General features: G+C 45.0%; 1 protein-coding gene across 1 annotated transcript in view; it reads right to left on the bottom strand.

The window, feature by feature from the left end:
• MANBA (mannosidase beta) overlaps positions 1-27,165 on the bottom strand; it is a 313,152-nt gene that overhangs the window by 276,660 nt on the left and 9,327 nt on the right. Inside the window, exon 2 of the mRNA XM_069230206.1 lies at positions 16,669-16,763. Coding sequence (XP_069086307.1) covers positions 16,669-16,763 — 95 coding nt within the window. The remainder of the gene's footprint in view (positions 1-16,668; positions 16,764-27,165) is intronic.

Raw genomic sequence — 27,165 nt, 5'->3', positions numbered from 1 at the left:
TTGATAGGCCTGGACTAATTGCCAAGAGAGGCTTCTAGATTTGACTGGTCCTTCGACTAGAATATGAGGTTGAGCAGAGGAGGCAAAAGTTGAAGCACTGTGGCAGATCCAGTTACCGTATCGAATTGGGCCTAGAGAAAGATATGTTTCTTGGGGAATGTTAATGCTTCCCTGACTCAAAAATGTCGCAAGAGTCTCGTGTTGAAAACCGATCCCGAGTTGGTTAGTTTAGCGGCTACAGAAGCTGGCCAGCAAGCCAATAGGCTATTATTTAAAGACTTAATTTTGGACTTAAGTAAATACGTAGCCACCTTTGCTTTAATAGACAAGGCTCAGTTATCATTGAGAAAGATTTTTGGCTCCAGGGTTTTTGCCAGGGCCGGCAAAGGCAGGAACCACTTTGCAAGCGCTATACCCAATGATGTGGATGCAATGAGAACAAAGAGTCCTATGAACTGCAACAAGGCTTCAGACCACAATTTTTCCCTCAAAGGGGCAGAGAATTAGGAGAGCATGGCCATAGAAACAGAGGATCCTAAGTCCCAGGTAAGTCGTTTGATTTTTGGCCAACCACCGGTGGGGGGGGATGGTTAATTCTATTATTTCCTAAGTGACAAACAATAACTGTGGATCCTTGGGTTTTACAAACGGTTCAAAGTTATTATATAGACCTTTACGCTCCTCTAGTGTAGGGGTCAATTCCTGTTCCTGGTTTACCAAAGATCAGCAATTATTGATCACTCAGGAAGGGGATTCTCTTTTAAAAACAGGCAATACAAATAGCCCATTACAACCCATCAGGTCTTGTAAATACTACGTTTCTGGTTCAAAAGAAGAGCAAAAATATCGATCAGTAATCAATTTAAGAGCTTTCAACATTTTTGTGGTGTATCACTATTTGAAAATGGAGACCATTATTCATCCCAGAGATTCCTTGCAAGAAAAAGATTGGATAGTATGCTTGGACTTGCAGGACGCATATTTCACAATTCTGGTGCATCCTGCTCACAGGAAATTTCTTCAGTTTGAAAGGGGAGACAATTTTTATCAATTTACACAAGTCTCCTTTTGGACTGTCTTCAGCTCCTTTGTGTTTCACCAAGGTGATGAAACTAGTCATTACACATATGAGAGCAAAAGAGGCGAGATTATATGTTTATTTAGGTGATTTTCTCCTTCTGGCTCAAGAAAGAGATTTGTTGTTAACCCATCTGACACAATTCATGGTTTTACTGCAAAATCTGTGTCTCCTCCAGGGACACATCTGCGCTACTTCCATCAAGACAAATGGAATTATTCTTAGGGTTTATGATAGACTTAAACAAGGTGATTCTTCAACTTTCTCAGGAAAACGTTTCCCTTATAAAGAAGATTCTTTGAGTGTTAACAAAATCATCCCGTTCTCTCAGACTATTGGCTTGCATAGTAGTTTACTAGTTTATTCAATCCAAGCAATATTCCTGGGACCCCTTCATTCAATCAATCAATCAATCAGGATTTGCAGAGCGCACTACTCACCCGGTGAGTCTCAAGGCACGGGGGGGAGCTACTGGTCGAAAAGCCAAATCTTGAGATGTTTCCTGACAGATGGAAGGTCATTGGTCAGGCGGAGGTGGAGTGGTAGGGAGTTCTAGGTCTTTGCGGCAAGGTGGGAGAATGATCTTCCTCCGGCGGTCGTGCGGCAGATGTGAGGAACGTAGGCGAGGGCGTGGTTGGCGGAGCGAAGGTTGCGGGTGGGGGTGTGAAAGGTGAGTCTGTCGCTGAGGTATGTGGGACCTGTGTTGTGGAGGGCCTTGTGTGCGTGGATGAGGATTTTTAAGGTGATCCTCTTTGATACTGGTAGCCACTGTAGGTCTCTAAGGTGGGGTGAGATGTGGTCGCAACGTGGGATGTCCAGAATAAGGCGGGCGGATGCGTTCTGGATTCTTTGCAGTTTTGTTTGGAGTTTGTTTGTTATTCCTGCATATAGGGTGTTTCCATAATCCAATCGGCTACTGACCAAGGCGTGGGTGACGGTTTTCCTGGTTTCGATGGGAATCCATTTGAAGATTCTGCAGAGCAGGCGGAGGGTGTTGTAGCAGGAAGAGGAGATGGCATTTACCTGCTGAGTCATGCCGAGTGTGGAATCCAGGATGAAGCCCAAGTTGCGTGCATGGGTGGTGGGTGAGGGTGCAGATCCTAGGGAGGTGGGCCACCAGGAGTCGTTCCAGGCTGAGGGGTTGGTGCATAAGATGGGTAGTTCTGTCTTGTCTGTGTTTACCCTGAGGTGGCTTGATTCCTTCCAGCTGGCTATGGCGTGGAGTCCGTTGTGGAGGTTGTCCTTTGCAGTGGTGGGATCTTTTGTGAGGGAGATGATGAGCTGAGTGTCGTCGGCATAGGAGATTATGTTGATGTGGTGTGTTTGTGCGATGTTACCGAGGGGGGCCATGTATACGTTGAAAAGTGTGGGGCTGAGTGAAGATCCTTGAGGGACGCCACAGGTGATATTTGAGGCTTCGGATAGGAAAGGCTGGAGGCGAACTCTTTGGGTCCTGTCCATGAGAAATGACGAGATCCAGTCCAGGGCTTTGTCGCGGATTCCAGCGTTGTGGAGGCGTGTGCAGAGAGTGTGATGGCATACCGTGTCGAAAGCTGTGGATAGGTCCAGGAGGATGAGTGCTGCTGTTTCTCCTTAGTCGAGCATGGTCCTGATGTCGTCCGTTGCAGCAATGAGTGCTGTCTCGGTACTGTGGTTTTTGCGGAATCCAGATTGGGAGGTGTCGAGTGCCTTGTTGTCTTCCAGGAACCGGGACAGTTGATTGTTCACGATTTTTTCGATGACCTTGGCTGGGAAGGGGAGGAGGGAGATCGGTCGGTAGTTCTTGGGGTCGTCAGGGTCTGCCTTAGGTTTCTTTAGCAAGGCGTTGATTTCTGCGTGCTTCCATCTCTCTGGGAAGGTGGCTGATTCGAAGGAACTGTTGATGGTGTGGCAGAGATGGGGGCGATGATGGTGTTGGCTTTGTTGAAGATGTGGTGTGGACAGGGGTCCGATGGAGATCCGGAGTGGATGGTGGCCATGGTGTTCGCGGTGTCTTCTGTGTTGACTGGGGTCCAGGTGTGGAGGTGGGTGTTTCTTGTAGCGTAGGATTCTAGGGTGTTTGTAGTTAGCTGATAGGATATGGAGTTGAAGCTGTTGTGGATTTCTTCTATCTTTCGACGGAAGTGGGATGCGAGTGAGTTGCAGAGCTCTTGTGATGACGGGGGTTCGTTGGAGCATGCCTTCGGGTGGATAGCTCTTGGATGATGCCGAAAAGTTATTTGAGGTGGTGAGCGTTGGTGTCTATGCGGTTTTTGAAGTTTTGGTGGTGCGTATCAATTGGTGATGTCTGCGTAGGGCCTCCTTGAAGGCGAAGCGATTGGAGGTGGTGGGGTCACGGCGCCAGTTTCTTTCCATTCTGCGGCAGCATCGTTTGGATTCCTGTAAATCTGGGGTGAACCAGCTGGCCTTGATTCTGCGCGGGGTGTTTGGGTGTTTTTTGAGCGATGCAAGGGTGTTGGCGCAGTCTTCTAACCAGCGGTGCAGGTTGGTGGCGGCTGTGTTGGGGTCTGAGGCCCCGGGGGGGCGTCTGGGCGAGGGTGGAGATCAGTTGGTCCGTGTATATTTGCTCCAGTTGCTTCTGGGTGGCTGTGTGCAGTGGTGGTGAGTGACTGGTTTCTGGTAGGAAAAATGGATGCAGCGATGGTCTGTCCAGTAGAGTTCGGTGGTGTGGCTGAAGGCGACGTGGTTGCTGGTTGTGAAGATGGGATCGAGTGTGTGGCCTGCGGAGTGGGTTGGTGAGGTGACAAGTTGCTTGAGGCCGAGGTTGGCGATTAGGGTGGTGGTGTTGGTATTGTTGTTATTTTCCAAGTGGAAGTTCAGGTCGCCTAGGAGGATGTAGTCCGTTGAGGCGAGGGCTTGGGAGCTGATGGTGTCGGCGATATCGTCACAGAACTGTGGTCTCGGGCCGGGGGGGTCTGTAGACCAGTGTTCCTCTGAGTGTGTTGTTGGCGTTTACGTAGATTGTGAAGTGGAGGTGCTCGGCGGACTTGATGATGTCGGAGTTGGTGGAGATTTTTATGGTGTTTTTATGGACTATGGCAATTCCTCCTCCTGGTTTGTTGTTGCGGTCTCTTCTGGTGATTTTGTAATTATCTGGAATAGCTATTGCTATGTCTGGTTTCGAGGCAGGGTTCATCCATGTTTCGGTGAGGAATGCGATGTCCGGCGAGAGAGTGGTCAGTAAGTCCCAGAGTTCAATTGCGTGTTTGTGGACGGAGCGGGTGTTCAGCAGGATGCATTTTAGGTGGCAGTCTGTTGTTTTGGTATGGTGTTCGGAGGTTGGCTTGCAGGTGAAGTTGCAGGCATTGCAAGAGAAGGGTCCTCTGGTGCGTGTAGTTGTGGACTTGCAGCAGGTTAGTTACACAGCTAAGCAATGACAAAAGTTTCAACATGTCCGAAAAAAGTTAGCTTACTCAGATTCAATTAATCTAGACCAAGAGTTTCAATTAGAGCTTCAGTGGGGGCTAGACCACTCAGAGGCATGGAACGGCAGGGTGATTATTTTCTTCTGCCTGAGATCTTGTTTTAGAATCCAGTGCAAGTCGGTTAGTTTGAGGTGTAAGTTGTGGTCAGTTCTCAACTGGCGGCACAAGGAGCAAAGAGGAGTCCTCACATCACATCAACTGTTTAGAGATGCCTCCATGGTCATTTGTAATACAGATATTTGCAAAGAACAGAGTAAATGATTTAAAAAACTTCTTTGGATGGGCTTTCTTTCTACAGCAGGATACATAAATCATCTCGAAAGAACAAAATCGAACCCTCTAACTGAGCTAGCCAAACATTTTTGAGAATTTTGACTTCAGAGAAAGATATTGGTTGAAACAGAATATTTACCCGAAGGTCTGAACACAATAGCGCACTCATGTTCACAATATCTCTGAGACATGAGCGACTGGCACCTTCACCCTTCAATATTCCAAAACCTTTTTCAAAATTCAGTCCCTTCTCAATAGACCTTGGTGTATCCCATCTCAACAGCCAACTCCCTAGCTATTACAGCCGAAGACCGGATTTACAAGCTAAAGCAACAGATGCTTCCCTTCAGGATGGGCACGTGAACAGAATTATGCACTTCTTCTTTTATAATGATTTCTCATGTGCTAGCACAGTTATGGCACCAGAAAGCAACATTACTTCTAATAATTCTGTGACTTAAAAAAAAAATAAAGACTTTCTTTCATTAAAGGTAAGACAATCTCTATTGCCATGCATTCTAACTGCAGCTATGCCAATGAGATGCAAGTGTGCATTTTTTTTACAGCTTTGTTCATATCCTTGTGAAACCCATTTGCATATATCTAGATAGTGCCATATTCGTAATGCAACGGTGACATCCATGGACAGCCACAGTGTTACAACCCCGCATTATTGCTGAGAACTCCCTCCTAGAGTAGCTGCTCAGCATGACATCTTAGGTGGCAATCAGCTAGCCTTGGTGCATCACCGAAAAGAAATAGGACACAGCAAAAATATTAATCAGGCACTTTGTGCATTGTGAACACTGGAAAGCAGACCCTGCTCTTGACCACAGTCCATGGTACCTGCAACTGTGTGACTTGTTTAATGCATGTACTGCCAACACACTGTACTGACGAGTTACAGAGGAAATAGATGCACACTGAGAAGTATTGTTAATGCCAGAAAATGTCTTAAAATTACCAGTTCCATTTTATTAACAAACTTTATTGAGTTTGTAAGCATTCAAGAAGATAATGCTATATTTGTTTAGTGCGTCTATTTTGAAAGAGAGATGAATGAAAGCAGGGAATGACCCCCAAAATAATGTCTTTCCAAAACATGAGAGCATGGTTTTCAAAGGGGTGCGCTGCTGCTGGTCCATCTGGTTGCCCCTTGAGACCCCTGGTGTGGCACAGACACGGTCAGTGGTCAGACTGCTCCATATTAACATTGGGCCGCTATTCCACCAATTTACATTTATCTTGAGGGTCGGTGAGAAAACGGGCATGCTGGTCAGCAATGATCTTTTGTTTTGCAGAAAAAATGAGGGAATACCCAAGTCCTAACTTTTGCAGTTTTTTGACAGACCAAAGGGATGTTTATTGATGTTGTTCTGCCACTGTAGTTGGGAAAAGTCATTACATTGGTGACATTAAAAGAGTAGAAGCCCTTTGGTCCTGGCAGCTTGGAAGATTGTGTTATGGGTTCAACAGCTCAAGAGTTTCACAACCATGAGGCCAGGACACAATGTACTCACTCTAATATAAAGTAAGAGGAGACCTTAGCTTTGATCCAGGTTTTGAAAAATTCTGTTGTGCTTGGTCCTTCAAAATTCACAGGGAGGTCAAATATTTGTAAGTTAATCGATCTGGCCAGCCCTTCACTGCCAATTCGCCTCCACTCAAGACAATGAATGCGGTCAGTGACTTGTCTGGCTCCTTGCCCAACAGCATCTGAGTTAGCGAATGGGCCACTGCAGCCACACTCCTCATCCCCATGAACTAAAACAAATCAAGCTGCTGTAAGTTACCTTTGTCAGCTCAACCCCAGTAGCAGCCATTAATCTTCTCTTCTAAGGCAGTCACAAAAGGCAGGTAGCAAGTGTCAGGCTGTGCTGCTCTAGGGAGCGGCAGCTGAAGGCCTCTGACATCCAGTGTCAGGCCGTCCCTCACTAAGTGGCTCCATTCCTTATCCGCCAGTGGTGCTTGATACTTCCACAGCTAAACCCTGGAGGGCCCCACTTGGGCTCTCACATTGCCAGATGCCTGCCCAATTGGAAACAGATTGTGTAGGAATGAGTAGGATGCAGGAGGCACAGAGCAAAGCCATCACATGCCCATCATTGTAGGCACCTTGCAACTGCCCCTCCCTTGCAATTCTTTGTTTACAAGGAGAGCTTCCAAACTTATCACAACCTTGGCCTAGTTACCCTTGAGTGACACGTGCCCCAGACACTGACATGCAATGTTTGAGGAACGTCAAGAGACTCTTGCAAGCTGTAGTTAACTAGGCTGGCATTTCAAAATATTGCAGCCAAAGTTCATAATGTGAAATTGAAGTCAGTTGTTCTATGATTTTGGGGATATCAACTCTGAGGCGATATCTACTGTGAGTGTTGTGATGGTCACTAGAGATGACACGGCAATGCAGACTGCGAGGGGTAAGAAGTGCAGAAGGAAGAGTTAGAGGAACAATGTACTCTGACATTTCTGTTCCAGAGATGATGAGAGAAGTGGATGCAAGGCAGATCCCAGTCGGCTTTGGGTGTTTTTTGAGAGGCCAGAAAGGAAGCAAGATGCAGACCGTTTTAAGGGTGAGAATGAGCATTAGATAAAGTCATGGGTCACTGAGTCGATTCTGTGTTTTTAGTTGAGCAACTGGATAAAATCAATAGAAAGCAGAGTCAAATCATTTTTCAATAGGGACACCTAAAGAAAGCCGGGTATCATGAACAAGAACAGTGGCCTTTGAGTGGGCGAGATATTCATGGCCCTTGATGGGGAAGCCAGGTGTGGGATGATAAGGAAGAAATGCAGCGGTACAAAGGCAGGAACAAGATTTTTGAAGGACTGCGTTTTAAAGCAGAACTTGGACATCCAATATTTAATGCAGTCAAATAAGTTTCAGGTGACTGTTGTTCTCTGGAAAGGATTCTACATGGTAGAACTGGGTGTTGGCAAGCTATTGGTAGAAGGGGGGGGGGGAGACACCAGTGGCACCCCCAAAGATGCAGAGACTGTAGATTATCTAGGACAGTGGTCTCCAAACTTTTTTATGCTGAGCCCCCCAAGTTAAAAAATAAAAATCATTGGGCCCCCCTTCAGAATTTTTCACAAATATTTTATAAAGATGGCAATGTTTAAATATGTCTAGATATATTTAAACGTACTGTGCCATTTAAAAAAAATGCAATAACATGTTTCTGCTTAAAAGAAAACACTTATCTGTGAAATGCTTCTTTTGGCCGGAGCCTGGCGCCCCCCCTGGGATCACTTGAGGCCCCCCTAGGGGGGATCGCCCCCCAGTTTGAAGACACCTGATCTAGGATGAACCATCTGAAATGACTGAGAGCTTCCAGAGTGGAATGAGAGGAACCAACCTAGGCCCAACCTCATTCGTCTCGACTTCCATGGGAGGACCTTAGAAAAGTGCTTTTTGGTCAACCATATCAAAGCTGCAGTCAATGAGGCCACAAAGACCAAGCAGGGTGCTAGCTCAGTCCTCTGCTTACACAAAGAACCATCCAACTCATGCATGCTCCTCACCTCTAAATTACAAGATCTGAAGACAGACTGGTAACATAACAGTACGATGCATAAATATGAATTTGCAAGTGCAAGGTCACTGATTTTCTAAATATATTTCTTATGAAATAAATGTGTGTGATTGATCTAGGTGGTTCAGGTAAGGCTTATAGCAGAAAAGGGGGGTTGGGCTGATTACAATGCAATAAGATCTCAAAATTCAAAGAGTAGTTCACAATTTCGAGAAACATGGAAATAGATTGTATCATGTTTCAAGTTTATTTAAAAATTGTGTGGGTAATTAAAACCACTGCAAGTACATAGCATTGTTATTTAAATAAAATTAAAAAAAGCTTTACAAATAGCAGTTCACTATATCATATACATATCATATACATATAATGTTTTCTTACCTAACAAAGTTGTGACTGACTCATAAAATGCGAGCAGACAGGTGCAAATCAGAAATGTTAAGTTTGATTAAAACAGTCGCAATGTCACCTATGAAATCGACAGTGCAAAGAGATCATGAAACTACTGTACTTCAGGAAAAATGTTGCTTGTTAGGGGATGTTATAACAAATATATTTAGACAGCACCAGTTATAAAATCTACTAAGATACAGGATGTAGTCATATTAAGAAAAACATGGACATGCAGGAGTCACTACAACTGAGAGCAAGCACCCCATTCCTAAAGGAGTTTCTGTTCTACCTTGGTTAAGAATTTCACAAAGCGGCAGTTCAGTTGAGTGTCCGATGGTGTAAAACAGGCCAGAACCACTTGTCCGCATGTTCGAATACGCCTCTGATTGAAGAGCCGACGTAACATAGCTCTTCGCTCAGCTGCTAGCTCCTTCCAGCTGCACACCAGGTGAACCATGTAATTTTAGCGTTACCACATAGCCGGCAGCTGGATGGGGATAGACTGTTTCCAAGGAGGGAGGTGCAAGAGTGAAGGTAGTCTGAATCTCAAAAATGCTTCTTTTATTAAGTTAGACTTTCCCATGTGAAGTAGAATTGTAGTTTTCCTGTATCGTAACTCTGCAGCACGTGCCAGCTATGAGGTCTGACTGCCACGGCCGCTTTGCCCTTTATTGACAAGAGGATTCTGGCGGTTTTGCTGACCAGTTTTTTAAAGCAGGCATGGTTTCTTGATGTATCCCAATAATTCTGTAAACCGTATAGAATAACTGATTCATTGAGATATTAGCGGGAAAATTATTCCAGTTCATCAGTTCCTGACATAAATGCGTGTTTAAAGTATTTGGTTCTGCTTTCGTGATTTTAATGTATGCTCCCCTTTTTTTAAAGGATTGCTTCTGAAGACCAAACTCTAAGCGTATCGGAGGCAGAGAGGTATATTTTAGGAGGCCGAAGATAGTTCTATGCGATCCGGCTATTAACCTGTCTAAAGCTGATCAATCTCTGCACCATAATGCCTTGCTCCCATAGGTTACTGTCAGGATCAATTTAGCCTGCATAACCTTAAGCAGAAAAGTTAGAGTTGGGCCTACCACCATCTAATTGAGGTATCTTAGGGTCAATGCTAAGACATGCCCCTTCCGCTGCAGGGCCTCTTTCTGTGGGGTAAATGAGCCTTTCTTATCGGTGATGACACATACATATTTGTATTCCGACACTTCTTCCAGGGCTTTCCGGGCAATGCACCAGCTAAATGTTTTTCTTCTCCTGCTATTTACACCCATTGTTTTTGTTTTCTCAAAGTTTATCTTAAGGCAATGTTCTATTAAGTATTCTTGAGTGGTGTCAAGCAGGTCTTGCAAGCCAGTTAGGGTTATTAATACCAGATCATCTGCGTAGAGAAGATTTGATAGTGCTTACCCACCCAGATTAGGGGTGTGGGAGTTGCAGTGATCTAGACGTGATGTTAGGTCGGCTAGAAACAGATTGAACAATGTTGGTGCAAGGATGCAACCCTGCTTTAAACCCTTAGTGGTTAAGATTGGTCTTGAGAGGCGTATCTCTGTGCCCAATTTGCCTTGCACCCACATGTCTGTGTGCAACAGTATCAGTAGTTTCAGGAGATTAGATGGAACCTTCCAGTTGGCCAGTTTTCCCCATAATTTGCCCTGATCAAATCTTGTCAAATGTGGGGCGGAAGTGTATGAAACAAAAATACAGTGGGAGCTTTATGTAGTAAAGAAAGGGCCATGATGTTAGTTGTTGTTCCCATGTGTTTGCAGATTCCAGTTTGATTTAACACTATGATCCGATTTGCCAAAGACCAAGATACTAACTTGTCTAGTAAGACACCAGCAAAGTATTTGGCCTCATTATCAATTAATGCCACAAGCCGGTAGTTTTCTGCACTGCTCTTGTCACCATGTTTGTGTATCAGTATAATACTAGACCCTCTCCATTAGGCAGGAATTATGGCATCCACCGTTATTTGCAGCAACTGCAGACCCAGTTTTTCTGACCACTAGATGGCATCCTGTTTGAACAATAAAGGTGGAATTCCGTGGAGGCTCGGGGGCCCCTCCCTTCTTCCTTTAGCTATCTGTCTTTTTATTGTCTGACTGATAGTGTGATGGAGTTCACAGGCGAGACTGAAGATAGCTGATCAAATGGACCACACCTCAGGTGACTTCACTGAATTAGTTTTTAACAGAGCCGGTCCGGTTCCTCCAGTGCTTGGTTGTACGTGCTCCTCCTCACTATGGTGTTCATGCAAGTTCTGTCAAAAAGAAGTTTTGCCCAGAGTGAGTCTTCTCTTTTTATTGATCATATAAGTTTTTTCAGTGTTGCTTTGTTCCGTCGCAGCTCTTGCTGCTAGGTATCATCGCATGGGTTCCTGTGAAGTTTGCTAATTGCTGAATGTACGCTTTTCTTACATGCCTTTACTTGCAGTGTTGCGCGTGGGTGAGAATGAAAAGCCCCTGATGGGACCCTTGCAATGGTGCATTTCTTCTTGTCACTAGGGCAGTGAATGTGTCGCCTAGTTCTTTCGTGTAGCCCTCCCATGCGGTTACATGGTTTTGAGTTCTGCTTTGCTGGCTTTGAAGGTCCTTGGCGGGGCTTAGCAGTCAATCTATGGAGATGGTGTTGTATTTGATCCTTTTGTCGTTCGTGTTATATACTGAATGTGCGACTTTGCTCTGATGGCAGCCAACATCAAACTCACTTTAGGCGAGACCTCCTGAGGAAGATGGACAACATTTTGTGATACAGTGTCGGAGAGACAAAGGTGTAGGCCAATGTTAAGCTGGCCTCCATAGAATGAAAGGTTGCTGTGGGAGAGGGGGCGTTGTCCCCAAGAAAACGGCCATTTAAAGCGCGAAAGTTGAGTAACTCTAACTCTCTCAAGAGTTGCTTGCTAAGTTTACCTTGCCTTCCGGCTGTGTTCACTCCCGGTTAGAATATCCCATTCCAATGATTGTGCAGCTATACATTCTACTATTTAGCTTCAAGTGCTCTGGTGCTGTAGTACTGTCGCTGCGGGTAGAGGCAGGGCAAATTAAATCCAACAGCAGAAAAGGAAAACACAGCAGCTCACTATACTCAGCCTGCCTCACCAGCATTCAATCAACAAGTCCTTCCAGGAGGTGCGGTCAGTCCGTGACTGCAGAAAAGGAAGGATCGATCTCTGGGACGCTCTACAAATATACTGAAAAATGAGAGACGTGAATCAGAGTGCGGCGGACGTCACTGAGTGCCAGAGCGGAGTAAAGCAGAGCGGACCACGGAATACAGGCACGATGGGCGGAATAAGTGTCAATTTCTTTGAAGACTTTATCCAGGGAGATATTTCTTTTGAAGTCCCAGAAAGAGACCTTACTGGCTTGTGTTAGAAAAAATGACTTACTACACAGACTTGATGTCTTGTACTTTATTTATGAGCTTAAAACAGAGATACGGTAGCACTTCAACCCAATTGTGCTATCCCTACTTTGCACATGGACTTCAACTCACAAATTTCTGATGATCTCCAAAATCATCATAAAGGTGGTCCCATTTCGCATAATGCTGACCTCATCATCAGAGTGTGTTTGATCTGTGCATCAACTTCCTACATTCAAAACTACTTCTGCCACTGCTACATCACAGTGTCAACTTGCAAACAGACTACCACTTTGCTCCTCAGCAACTTACATGCTGCCTTTGAACCAGAGTAGGTCACCATTACTGGTCTCTGCCTTCTTCGCCTACCTTGGATTACTTTATTTCATTGGGGTCAGCACAGTGTAGTAGTCTCTGGCTTCTATTGCTATTTGTTGAGAGAGCTCTTTGACTGAATTGCTTTTGCATACCCGTAGGCAGGAGCACAGCTGTGTCACATGCACAAAATAATATTGGCCAGCCTTGACACTGTCACTCAGGGGTATGAGCGAGGCATACCTCAAACTCAGATATTTCTAAATCATGCATGAATACTGGCGGACTACTTTGCATCTCCTTATAGCACGACTCTGTCCCAATTCACTCTTGTTGGACATGACGACATTCTGGTTGCAAGACTGCAAATATAGTGTAGTCTTCTCCCAAACTATCAGCACATGTGTGGTTCCCTACATGAGACTTGCATGGCTTTGACTATTACTTCAGGAGTGCTGGTGTACCTCTATGATGTATCTAATATTTCAGTTCAGGTGTGATATTAGAGACCAGGGCTGGACTGGCCATTTACTTATCTGGTATTTACTGCAGGGGCTACAGTCACTGAACACTGGTTGTTAAGGGCGACAACCACCACTTGCACCTCCGGCATGCTCTCCAGCAGCCCAGGGTATGTAATAATAGCAGCCACAGACGTGGAATCAAAAAGAGAGTAAGAGAGAAAAAGATAGAGAAGTGATGGAAAGAGGGCAGATCAAAAGAAAGGATGGAGACACAGTAGACAGAGCAAGCGAGTGAGAGAGAGAGAGAAGAGAGAGACATACAATGAATGGATGGAAAAAGGAAGGTTGGGAAAGAAAGGATGTAAGGCTCACTTGAAAACTTTTTCCATGACTGCTTTTGGTTCACAACCCTGCCCCACTGGAGAAGTTGATTCTCCACTCACTGGGCAGTGGTTAAACTCTGCGTTGTTTAAGGTGCAAAACAGCACTATCCCTGACAAGAGATGAGTGACTGAAAAAAATGATAAACTTGGTTATTTATAAACAGTTGATCTATAAATTGATAACTTTTTCGCCTTTGGTTATGAAGCCTCTTCTTCCCAAGTGTAGTACTTGTGACCACTGTTCAAGTTACTATATGTTCTTAACAGCATGTTTAATTAGATTTATGTGTTGCTTTTGCAAATGTACTGTTATTAAAAGCTACTGTTGGCTTTATATATACAGTTCACCAGTTGTCCTCTTATTGCCACCACTCTGTACTCTTATTCCTCGCTTGTCTTCTCCTATTCCCTCACCTTTCTCTTATTATTTATGTCATCCATAACTCAGTCTTTCTATTTGCAGGACTCAATGAAAATCCCTTCACTTTATATTCCTATTTGAAACATGCTCTGCTTTTAAGCTTATGTACTTCATTAGGTTGAGCATATCAGCCCAAGCGCTGCTTTTCCAAGGTGTTAATATGTATCCGGCTTTTAACCATGCCCACTGCAAGTCCATCACTAGCACTCATTCGTGGGCTTGCCTTTCAAAAATCCTTTGATGACATTGGTAAATGCTTTACATTTGTCCCACCTTGGGGCGGTTTGGTTACCGCCTTGGGGATGGACCCTGTTACATGGCTAATTGCAATTTTGCCTATAACTGACTGCGAGCGAACTTCTTTTTCATTTTGTGTCTCTCCTTCGTGCTAACGCTCACGGCGACAGTATCGCTTTGAATCGGCTCGCGTATGTCAACTGTTTTACTTTTTAATTTCAGTTTATGTTGCAAGAAATGTCCAGTTATGAATTTACAATGCCAATAGCTCTAGCAAACGCGAGACCCACTGCATTTTTAAAGTTGTGGTTTTACTTTTCTCCGTGCCTTATAATTAGTTCTGATAGGTGTTCCCAACATCCTCTTACGTTTGCAGTGCTATATAGTTTGGAGCTGGCCATCAGCTTGTGTGCTTTAAACACCTACACATTCCGCATCATTCATTATTGTGTTTCTGTTAAAGCAGACCCTTAGCAAGGGTTAAACTGACAGCAAAACAACAATAAACCGGGCGTTTATTACATGCCAGCTAAATATATTCTGCCTGTGTCTTGTCCTGTTTTTAAAACGTCTTAAGCAGAAAGAGGAAAGCTGCAGCTGAACCCGCTCCTGCTTTCTGTTGTGCAAACAAATGGCCACCTCACGTAATGCTGCATTCACAGGGCAACATTGTAAAATGTGTATACAAAACCTACGCCGGCACTGCCTCTTGTGCTGGGAACATGTTTTTTCCGTTTTTGTTTATTTTGTGTTGCAGGTTAAATAGCTTTGCAAGCAGGAGGCTCATGTCCTGTGCCTGGAAATGGTTCTTGTGTGCTTAGGAAATAACTTCATGTCTCCAGGCCGCTGGGAAAGAAAGGTTGGGCACAAAAGGATGGCTCCTTTAGCTTTTCAACCAAATCTTTTTTGTTCCGACCTATTTCTTGCCCCTTTGTAGCGAACTCTGTGTTGTGTCACATAGTACGCAGCACTGACATTTTCTTTTCCCATCAATTAACTTTTATTGCTTTGTTTTTGTTGGAAAGCTAACCACCATGCGTCTTGAAGATGTGTTCAGGTATACCCCATATAGGAAGCATAGCGCCGCTCTACCGCCAGTGTCTGCACCTTCTCTGCCAAGATGCATTACTTATCCCAAGTGTTCTCGAACTCCCTTAAATGCCCATGTATGATCTTGTGCAGTACTTTAATTTATACAAATTGAACAGAAAGAAGCACAGCAAATGTTTGAGATGGAGCAGTTGATTCTTGAAAAGTCACTAATGAGCCAAATGTGATTTATCCTTTGAGTATTTAATGATTCATGGTGGTCACGGATCACGTGTCCTAGTGAAAAATAGTCAGTCTGGAAGCAGCTAACAAGCTTCGTTCAAGCAGACGTTATCAAGAGCCCAAAGACTGGTGGTAATCCGTGAGTAGAAACTTTGAGGTAATGTTGTTTGTCAGTATGGCTGTGTAAAGAGGGATCTATACCGGAAGGGCGCCATCCTTGTTCGAACAACATTGTTGGCTAGAAACGTCTGCATTTAATCTCTTTCCAGGGCTGGTATTGATGGGCCTTCCAACAATCCGCATTACCTGTGATCTCAGGTTTCTGCTTGCGGGTTATTACCCATCTTTGATACAAGTCAACAGCATATATGCAACAAATTACCTTGTGGAAGTCTGCCTGGGTAAAAAACATATTGGCTATTTCCACAGTGGCTGTTTTAACCTGGGACAGTGATCTGTGTCAATGGAGAATAATTAAATATTGACAAGATACATTACTTTTGGCTCATTATGGACTTTTCAAGAATCAACTGCACCATCTTAGATATTTGCTGTACTCTCTTCTGTATGTTACATACTCTTGTTTGACCATTGCATTGGTTCAGTCATTTAACACCCTTGGGTAGCAGGGTGTTGGTATGGTTTGTACTTCTGTAACCCCAGCAGTGTTATTGATGATTGTAGACTTTAACTGTACATTTTCCCATTTTGGGATGTGCAAATTTCCTGTTACCATTGTAATAGGTGGTGCTTTAATTTCATGTCCTTCTCACTCTTGACGCTGTCTCCTTTCCTACTGTTTGAAATCCCAATTAACAAACCATGGTAAGACTTTTTTTTAGGCTCGAGAGGGGAAGAACTCTGGGGCTTTTGTAATCTCTCTGTGGGCTTTTAACCACACCCACTCTTGCTATTCATTCGTTGTTGTGCTTGTCTTAAATGCTTCATTGTTATTGGTGCATTTTGTGAAATGTCCCTCTTTTGTGTGCTCAGTTCCCTCCCCTTTTAACTAAGTGAACATTTCTGAACATTTCTACTGGCCATCACACTACGCCATGCTTCCTCCTGTTACAGCGTGCGATCCTTTCTAGACATTCACGCAGGGAGCCAATAACCCTTGCGTTCACGCTCATGGTGGCGCTTTGAGTTGACTTGCTTCTGCCAACTGTTTTACTTTTCATTTTCAATTTACGTGGCAAGAAAAGTCCAGGTAGGAATTCACAATGCTAATAGCTCTAACTCAAGCAAACCCGAGACCCATTGAATTGCAAATGCTTGTTTGTTATTGTTACTGTATTTTCACAGTTCCTTTTGGTGCTATTCCCCTTTGGTTAGTATAAACTCCGCATCACTCGACTTCCGATTTTTGTTTGAACAATTAAGCTAAATAATTGTTTCCAAAGCATACTATAAACCTTGTAGGCTTGCATCTTCTCAGGCACAAATGTGAAATCTAAAGCTCCCCCTCCACCTGTTTCAACTGTGCATACCTGATATCAGTGGGGAGCGTGAATGTCCTACTGTAGGTCCAATTGTCCAAAGAAATCCAGCGATAGGCCATGTCGTTAAATCGGTAGTAAGGATCCTATTAAAATAAGAAATAACAGAACATTTTCAGAGCTTCTTTCCAACCCTCCAACGATGACATTAGAATAAACAAGAACGTTATTATTGGGTAAAGAAATATACAATGGGATCGATACAACATTATGCAAATAGCACTGCTTTTAAAATTCTGTTCATTTTCGCCTGCAGTTCTTCAAAAAGTATGCGGTAATGGGTGCATTTAAAACATTTTCTTAACGCATCAGATAGTTGCCACCTTTTAGGTCAAGATTAACTCACAACACAGGATGTTGTAGTTTAAATGTCAATCGTCGCCCTAGTTTGTGAAGGGCGGACCACAGCAGGAGTCACCCTAAACCCTCTGGTTCATCCCTGGTTATCACTCCTACCTAACCATAATGTTTATAAACTTATTAAACAATCACTCAGTTCATTCTTTCATTTCACAATACAAAGTGGGCATAGAATATAAGAACGTTAGAACAGAAGACTTTCTCAGATGAAAGGAATTGAAACACAACTTAAAATTGACCACTTGAAATTCTATGTGGCACAGTTATCAATTTTGTTAGGGCAATGGAGAGGTGGAAATTGAATTTGAAGGGAGGGATTCTCCCACTAGACGCCAAGACTTGCTATATTTAAAAATAGTTCTCCTGAACAGGTAGTCATTCAATGACATATTCGACCTGTTTACTTCTTCGCAGTGGTTTAAACCTCAGCGAGGTTGGACATTCACACATAGATAATACAAAATTACCTAGCAGATTTTCTTTTACAATAAAAACAGAAACTAAGGCTTGTAAAACTGCAATTTATTTTCTTTATTATTTTTTACTCATTCATTCATATTCCATGATTTTAAAGATAATAAAAAAAGAGAGGGAAACTACTGACATTTTCTCAAAGCTTGTGGACGATTCCTTCTGGATGAAATACCAAGAACAATGGATAAAGTGTTCTGGTAGTGGAAACAATTTGGTGTTGCGTTGAAGAAGACAGATAACTTGTACAGTTGGAAAATAAACTCTAGCGCTGATGAAAAGTTCGGAGCTGTTCCACTGACTGTATAGCTGTCCTGCTCAGAAATGTGGTTACTGCCCAAATAAAAATATCAGTCCTTCTGAGAAGAGGTTGTACTGAGCGCTGCTGGTATAGCACTCTCCTGGTAAGTGCTGGGATTATTCATAATAAGCATTACCAACCCTGCTATCAAGTGCTGGTACACTCCCACTAAAGGCATAGCTGCACTGCTCAGAAGTACAACACCGTCCAATGATAGTGTAGCAGCCCAACTGAGAAATGATGGCACTGTTCATTATAACAGTCCTAGTAGGAGCTGCAAGTACTGTCCAATATAATTTCAATTGTGTTTATTAGTTTTCAAGGTATACAACAACAAGGTGAAGAGATTGCCAAAACAAGAAGTTCACAACTCCCACCCTCCTCTCTCACTCCCCTCGACACCACACCAGCTCAGAAAATAGATTAGCAGTTGAAGAAACTATTCAAGCATTGTCTACATCGCCAGCTCTGCTGTGGGAGAGCAGACCCTATACCCGTAGACATCTAGGGCAAGTCATGTCTTTGTTGTCTTGTTTGAGGTAGTCCAGGACGAGGTCAACCATTTTAGCAAATCTGTCTAAAGTATCCTGTTGGTCATGCGCTATCTTTTCAAGCACCATAATCACCCAAATGTTCTGCCGCCACATCACATTATTCAGAATAAGAGCTTCCCTCCATAGGTTTAGTATAGCCTGTTTGCCCCCTAGAAGGAGATGGGAGATTCTCCTACTTTTATGTGAATGAAGGGGGCACACTTGTTAGGGGGAAGCCTAAGAGTACTGATGCCGAACCTTTATCAAGATGCAACCTTTCTACGCCTGCTATGGTTGCCAGGACTTCCTCCCAGAACTCCGCAGGCCTTGGCAGGACCACATGATGTGGTAAAGGTTCCTGTCCCTTCACAACCCCTCCAACAGTCTTTAGATTTACTATGGTCTATGGTGTGAAGTCGGACTTGCATGTAGTGCTATCTGTACAGTATCTTATAGAGTACCTCTCGTCCCTGGGAGTGTTTGGCAAAGATTGTTGTGTGGGTGTAAATAGCCCTCCACTCTTGTTGTTCAATGCCACTCGCAGATCTTCCTCCCAACCCCTCCTGTAGGGGAATCACTTAGATCGCCTGAAGGAGCAGAAAAACATATATTCAGGAGATCAAATGCCATGTAGTGATGAGGCCTGGTGGAAATTTCTCAAAATATGCGACAGGTCTTATGGCTGATTCATGTACGTACAGGGGGGTATGGCAAACAGTGTCTGATATGCAAATAATGGAATCGTTCATGGTGCGGGATATAGTATGACTGCTTAATGTCTTCAAAGGGACAAATGTAGCTCCCTATGGACTAGGTCGCTAAGGTGGTAACAACCATTGGTAATCCATATCTGAAATGTACATCTCTCCAGGCCATGCAAAAAGTCTTGGTTCCCATGGGTCAAAGGCAAAAAAAACATAGTTATCCCTGTGTAGATAGTGGGGTACTCCAAGGCCTTGAGAATGGCTCCCGTGATTGGGAAGGTGTAGAGAGGGAGCCACAGAACCTCCACCAGTGGCCTGGACGTCATGTTCTAGTCAATAAAGCACCAGGATTTATTCATCTCACCCTATCGCCACTCCACCAACTTATCACACCTTGGAAGCCATATAATAGAAGTAGAGGTTAGGGATTCCCAGAAGCAGTGTGTCGGTGGCTCCTGCTGGTCATGTAGTGGAATAAAGGCAGATTCCCTTCCCCCAAATGAAGTTTTTGCAGATGTCAGTCAGTTGTGTTATTTCAGCCCGCTGCAGGGGGTATGGAGTGGACCTAAAACATGTACAGTATCGTAGGGAGGGCCACATTTTAAAGGAGGCTATTATCCCTACCCAAGAGGAGCCATGAAAGCGCCAGATGAGGTGAGTGCCTTATGTGACCGTGTGATGTGCTTGATATTGGTATTCGCGCAGGTGTAGATATCCGGAGTCAGAGCCCCCCCCCCGAGGTAGGGAAGGGAGTCATGGTCCAATGAAACGAGGTCTCTGCTTGAAGATTGTGGACTCTGCCCCAGACACCACCATGACCACAGAATTCCTGAAGTTTACCTTAAGACCAGCCAGTGTATCACATTCCCATAGGAGTGGCAGGAGATTCTGCAAAGATTGGGTCAGGTCGTCACAGAAAGCAGAATATTGTCTTCAAAGGCCGGTACCTTAAAGGTGTCTTGGCAAAAAGGTACTCCGTAAACACCCTCATGCTCTTGAATCCTCTGAAGAAGGGGTTCAAGGTACAGGGCAAAGAGCATGGAGGAAAGTGGACAGCTCTGTCTAGAGTCGTCACGAAGTGTAACAGCGCCAGTGCTGCTAATTACTGGTGCAGCAGCAGTTCATTACTTGCGCAGGCAGTCCTGATGCCGGTAGTTTCATACGTTCCTGCTCAGAAGTGCATTACATGTCCATACCTATCAACCTGTGGAATCTAAGTTGAGGGTGAAGTCAGGGACTTGATGTGGGGGATCCTATGAAGGTTAATAGAAAATGAATAGTTTTTTGGACCGTGATATAGGTTTTAAAATGGAGTGACTCCATTGAAAACTATGGAGGCATTTTGTTTGTCATGAACGTAACTAGGAGTAAATAAGAGGGCAACATCTGCCAAATAAAGGTGACCTGACAAGAATTTATGTTCAGCAGTCCAAATCGATATTGTTGTCTATTACAAGTGTCACAACCCTGCTCAGAAGTGAGTTTATGGTCCATTTTAAGTAGACAATGTAATAGGATTCTAAGTTATCATTATTATATTACCTTATTCATCTCCCTCCTTGGATCCCTGGAAGGTTAGTGTAGGAGGCTGGCTCTCTATGTAGTGTGCAAAAGCAGGCACACTGCAAAGAGTCCAGACAACCACACGTTTGTTGACAGAGGTAAAAACTAGACCACTTAATGCTCCAATTTTTATGGTAGCTTGGTCGAGCAGTTAGGCCAATCTTGGAGAAGTGCAAAGCATTTGTTGTACTCACACGATCAATAAATGAAGACACACACTTAAAGGAATAACTTGAGACCAACTTACAAAACTACTTCAGATTTTTATAAAATTTTGAAGACCAAGATCATCAAAATCAGGTAAGTACTTTTGAAGTTATGATTTTTCAAAGTTTAGAAAATGTCTTGATTTTGGCATAATTGCACACCATAGGAATCAATGGGAGAAAACGCTAAAAATATATATAAAATCAGGCAATGCGTTATCTAATGTCTCCTTCTGCTTTTAGGTTGAGGTTGTCAAGAAGTCCTGTGAGCCAGCCGGAGGAGTTGGAGCGGTTCCCATTTCTGGCGGGAAGAGCAGCTGAAAAGACCTTGGAGCTGCTGCAGGACCACTGCAGGGGACCACTTGGAAAAGCAATGCACAGGTGGACCTCAAGGTGAGTCCGGTGGATCCCCTTGGAGCGTAGAGGTCGCAAGAGGTGGGGGACCCTTAAAGCACAGCTGGCTCTCCGGTGCAGGGCACAGGGAGGCCGGTGCAGAGCAGATAGATGAACCAGGAGCTGTGCGCAAGGTGCCCTTGGAAGCAGGTCACTTGAGGGTGGATTGCAAGTCAGGGCCACTCTGGGGGGTGCTTCTTACATGCCCCTCAACTGGGGCTTGCTCCTGATCCTTTTGGAGTCCAGAGTGCACTTTTCTTCTTCGTGTCTGACGTTAAGTGACCAGTACACCGGGCTATTGCACAGTTCTGACACTGGAGATCGCATTGCCACCAAACTTGGCACAGTTACAGGTTTTGTCCTCCAGGTCCACCGGGTGAAATTTGGTCCTGCTGTGGAGTATTATTCCTTGGTTGCAGCTGGTCACAAACTAGACTTCACTGGTTTTTGGGTCTTTTGTAGCAGGTAGTGATGCCTTCCCTCTGGAGTGAAGTATTTGGCGATTTTCACAAGAGTGGAGATCCTCTGCAGTTTTGCTGAGTTCATCTGATGTTCGTGCAACCCCACAGCAGCAATTGTGGAGTCCTGGGTGTAGCAGGCAGGGTTTGGCACCTTGTTGTTTGTGCAGCAGAAAAGCAGTTTTTGAGCTTTGGGTCTTCTTCGTTGCAGCCCTTCTTGTGTTCTTGAAATCTGATCTGCAGGTCTAGGGGAGCCCACTAAATACTGCATTTAGTGGGTGTTTAGGGGAGTACCTAGTAGTGACCAATGGGCCATCAACCTTAGGGTGGATACACCCACTATGTGACCACTTCCTGTGGGCAGATGTCAATTCCCTATCCCTGATAGACTATTTTCCTACCAGGCAAGATGGAGGAAAATGAAATGGAGGGGTCACATTGCATGCAACACCTTAGGGTTGGTGCAAGCTTGGGGTAGACGCTCCTCCTGTCCTTTGTGTATTTTCCTGTTGTTGCTCCCAACAAAAATGGTGGTTCGCAATGTGGGTAGCCATCTGCTGCTAGCAGCAGGGCTGGGGGTTGAGTTTCAAGGGTTGGAAGCCCTTTGAAGCTCATAGGTAAAGCTGTGCACATTCCTGGGGGAGGAGGTGTAACTCCTATGCCCATAAAGGGCTTTGTTCTCTGGACACAGAGCACAGGCTGTCACCCCAGGGTTCCAGAATCTCATCTGATGGTGGCAGGCTCTTTGTGACCGGCCAGTAACCATGCCAAGGTAGTTGACGTTTGCAGGGGCACCTGCAAGGTGGCCCGTGGGTAAAATTTCAATACATCCAATACTGGTACCAGTTTGGATTTATCATTCAGAGTTGTTTGATAACAAACAACCCAGGGTGCAGAATGGCCATCATGTAGCTGTGAAACTCCTACTGACCAGTGTCTAGCACATGCATGTAAAATGGCTGCTCTGTTCACTTTTTATGACCCAGGTTTGGCAGGGATACAATAGGGGCATATTTCTCATGCCTGAATAACAATTGCCTGAACAACTAATATATATATATTCTAAACAACTAATAAACCATAAAAAACAAAAAGAAAACCTTACCTTAAAATTAGTTGTTCAGGCAATTGTTATTCAGGCACAATTGTTGTTTAGACAGTAGTTGTTCAGTACTTAGTTGTAGAGACTTTTTAGTTGTTTAGCAGTAGTGGTTCAGGCAAGTAGTGGTTTAGACCTAGTTGTTCAGGATGTTTCCCCCTTGACAATCCGTGCCGCTGCCCTCAGGGGCCCACCTTTACTACCTTATGCCCTGGGCACCTTAGTACCATTTACTAGGAGACTTATGGGGGCACCCAAAACTGTTTCCAATTGTGCCAAAGCATCACAACAGTTTTGCGAAAGAGATCTGGTCCACGGAACCTGGTTAGCAGGGGCACTGGGTACTAACAACTTTGAAACCACATCAAATACCAGGCAAAAAGTGGGGGCTAACCCTGTCAAAAAAGGTCCTCTCTCATACTAACCCCCCCAAACGAAAGAGGATGTGACTACCCTTTCCCTAGTGAATCTTCATCATCTAAGTGGAAGAACCTGAAAAGGCCATCGGCACTGGCGTGGGCAGTCCCTGGTCATCTTCCACTTGAAAGTCCATTCTCTGTAGGGATATAGACCATCTAAGTAGCTTGGGGTTTTCACCTTTCAGTTGTTAGTAACCATCTGAGAGGCATATGATCTGTTTGAACTATGAAGTGAGAGCCAAACAAGTATGGCCTCAGTTTCATCAAGGTCCAGACATCCTCAAAGGCTTCCCTCTCTGTGGCACTCCATTTTCGTTCCCCAGGGAGTGGTCTTCTGCTCATAAAAGCAACAGACTAGTCATGTACCGCATGATTTTTCAGGCCAGGACCACTACCACCCCCAGTTCTGAGGCATCTGTTTGGACAATAAACTGACTGGAGTAGTCTGGAGCCTGTACAACTGGCACAAAGCACATAGCATTCTTCAGAGTGTCAAAGGCCCTTTGACAACTCACTATCCAGTTAACTTTTTTGGGCATTTTCTTGGAGGTTAGTTCTGTGAGGAGGGCCACTATGGTGCCATAATCCTTCACAAATATCCTCTAATACCCAGTCAAGCCAAAGAACGCCCTGACCTGTGTCTGGGTTGTAGGAGCTTCCCAAGCCAGAATGGTTTGGAACTTGGGATGGATGGGTTGGACTTGGCATCCACTTACCGGGTGGGCAAAGTAAAAACTTTGCCCTGCCCTATCTGGCACTTACTGGCCTTGACAGTGAGGCCTGCCTTTTGCAGGGCCTCACGGACCTTCCTTAGGTAGATCAGGTAATCCTACCTGGTGGAACTATAGGCAGCTATGTCATCCAAATAATCCATACTAAAAGATTCCAGCCCAGCATGGACTTGGTTCACCAACCTTTGGAAGGTGTCAGGGGCATTCTTCAATCCAAAAACTATAACAGTAAACTGATAATGCCCACTTGGAGAGGAAAAAGCAGACCTCTCTTATGCTCCTGGGGTCAGGACAATCTGCCAGTACCCAGATGTCAAATCAAATGTACTCACATATCTGGCTGTCCCTAATCCATCTATGAGCTCATCAACTCTTTGAATTGTGTGTGCATCTGTGTTGGTTACTGAGCCGAGGCCACTGTAATCCACACAAAACCTCATTTTCCTTTTCTCTCCTTTGGAGTGAGGTTTGGGGACTAAAACTACTGGGCTAATCCAGGGGCTCTCTGAGGGTTCAATGACACCCAAATCCTGTTTGGATACTCTCCCAGACATGGTCTGACTGTCTGTAAATGTTCTTTTTGACAGGCAAGTGGTCACCAGTGTCCACATCATTGACACACCAATCAGTCTTTCCAGGGGTCAGGGAGAATAACTCAGCATACCGGTTGAGGACTTGCCTGCAATCAGCGTGCTATTGTTCTGTGAGGGTGTCTGATAAGACTACCCCATCCACAGAACCATCTTGTGGGTTGCTGGAGAGGAGATCGGGGAGAGGCTCACTCTCTTCTTCCTGTCCCTCATCTGTAACCATGAGCATGGTCACATCAGCTGAGATCCTCATCTTCGGCAGCAACCCCTCCACCTGGAACGACTCCTGGTGGCCTACCTCCCTAGGAGCCGCACCCACACCCACAACTCAAGCACGAAAGCTGGGAATCATCCTGGACTCAGCACTCAGCATGACCCAGCAGGTCAACGCAATCTCCTCTTCCTGCTACAACACCCTCTGTATGCTCCGCAAGATTTTCAAATGGATCCCCGTCGAAACCAGAAAAACAGTCATGCGCGCCCTGGTCAGCAGCCGACTGGACTACGGAAATGCACCCTATGCAGGAACTACGGCCAAACTACAAACAAAAATGCCACGTATCCAAAATGGTTCCGCCCACCTCATCTTCGACGTCCTCCCCGCGACCACATCTCTGCCCACCTCAGAGACCTACACTAGCTACCCGTATCGAAGAGGATCACCTTCAAACTCCTCACCCACGCACACAAAGCTCTCCACAACACAGGTCCGGCCTACCTCAACGACAGACTCATCTTCCATTACTTACACCCGCCTTCCCTGCTCCGCCAGCCTCGCCTTTGCCTCCGTCCCCTGCACTCGCCACACCACTGCCGGAGGAAGATCCTTCTCTTACCTCGCCACCAAAACCTGGAACTCCCTACCGCTCCACCTATGCCAGACCCAGGACCTCCCAACATTCAGGAAACGCCTCAACACATGGCTATTCGATCAGTAGCTCCCCCCGCGCATGGAGACCCTGACAGGTGAGTAGCGCGCTTTATAAATTACCTCATTGATTGATCAGCTGTGTCATAACAGGGTTCTGGAGGTTGACATGGATAATTCTCTTGGAGTTTTGCAACTGCCTAAGTCAACCAAGTAGGTGACTTCCCCTTTCTTTTCTTTTTGGATAAGGCCCAGGCCACTTATCTTTGAGGGCCTATGAGCCACAGGCTCCAAAACCCACAATTTCTACCCTGGTTGGAATTCCACCATAGCAGCGTTTTGGTCATAATAGTGCTTTTGCAGCTCCTGTATGGTCTGGAGGCTTTGACTTGCTTTTTCCATGTGCTCTGCTATTCCTGAACATGGGCCAAATACATAGTCCACTGTGTCCGGATTGGGCTCTTTGAGAGATCTCTCCCAGCCTTCCCTTGTAAAACTCAGTGGTCCTCTAACAGGATGCTCAAACATAAGTTTAAACTGAGAGAATCCTACTCCCTTTTGTGGCACTTCCCTGTAAGCAAAAAGCAGATATGGAAGTAAGACATCCCAGTTCCTTCTGAGTTTTTCAGAGAGTCCTCCAATCATGCCTTTTAGGGTCAAGTTAAATCTTTCAACCAACCCATTTGTTTGTGGATGGTGTTGGGTAGTGAACTTATAAGTCACTCCACACTCTTGCCACATGCGTTTTAAGTATGCAGACATGAAGTTTGACCCTCTGTCTGATACTACCTCCATAGGGAACCCAACCCTGGTAACAATACCCAGGAGGGCTTTTGCTACTGCAGGAGCAGTGATGGTTCTAAGGGGTACAGCCTTGGGTTATCTAGTGGCATGATCTACTACCACTAGGATATATCTGTGTCCTAATGCTGTTTGAGAACCAAGGGGGCCAACAAAATCAACCCCAAGCCTCTCAAAGGGCACCCCAACTACAGGTAGTGGAATTAAGGGGGGCTTTAAGTGGCCACCTGCTTTGTCACTAGCTTGGCAGGTGACGCAGGACTGGCAAAAGCCCTTCACTTTGAGACATTCCATGCCAGTAAAAATGGTTTACTAGACTACTCCGTTTAATTTTGGCCCAGATGTCGAGCTAGGGAAATGTCATGGGCTAGAGTGAGGAGACATGCTCTCAACTGTTGAGGTACTACCACCCTCCAGGTTGTACCAGGAATCAGGTCTCTGGTCTCAGTAAACAAGAGTCCATCCTCAAAATAAACCCTGTGGGTACCACTGACACTACCCTTTTCTTCCTGTGTAGCTTGTTGCCTCAGGCTTTGTTCCCTGCATAGATCCTCCCTAGAGGGTCGCCCAGGGCCTAAGAGATCTGGGTGTTAAGTCCCCAGGTCTGCAGGCTCAGTTCCCTGGAAGAATAACAATGCCACTTCCTGAAAAGAGGAGTTCTGACTTGAGATCTCTTTTAAAACTGGCTCCCCAGTCTTCCTGCCTTTCCTCTTGGGAGGTTGGTCCACTGTTTCAGGATCCAACCCTCCTTTTTCTCTCTGAAGTTTGCACTGTGCCCTAGTCTTCACACAGGCCCTTTCTGGGATCCCAAGCATGGCTGTATGGGTCTTCAGTTCTACTTCCGCCCAGGGGGAATGCTCCAGGTCATTTCCAAGCAATTTACTGGGATGGATGGGGACACACTTCTTTTTGAACTACTACTCCACCCTAATCAAATGTTACCATAGCCATGGGATGGAACTTTGTCTCATTGTCAGCACTGGTGACAGGA

Source organism: Pleurodeles waltl, chromosome 1_1 (genome assembly GCF_031143425.1).
Source record: "Pleurodeles waltl isolate 20211129_DDA chromosome 1_1, aPleWal1.hap1.20221129, whole genome shotgun sequence".
NCBI classification, from domain to species: domain Eukaryota; kingdom Metazoa; phylum Chordata; class Amphibia; order Caudata; family Salamandridae; genus Pleurodeles; species Pleurodeles waltl.
Note: the sequence above shows the minus strand (reverse complement) of the source record. Positions and strands in the feature narration are given on the sequence as shown.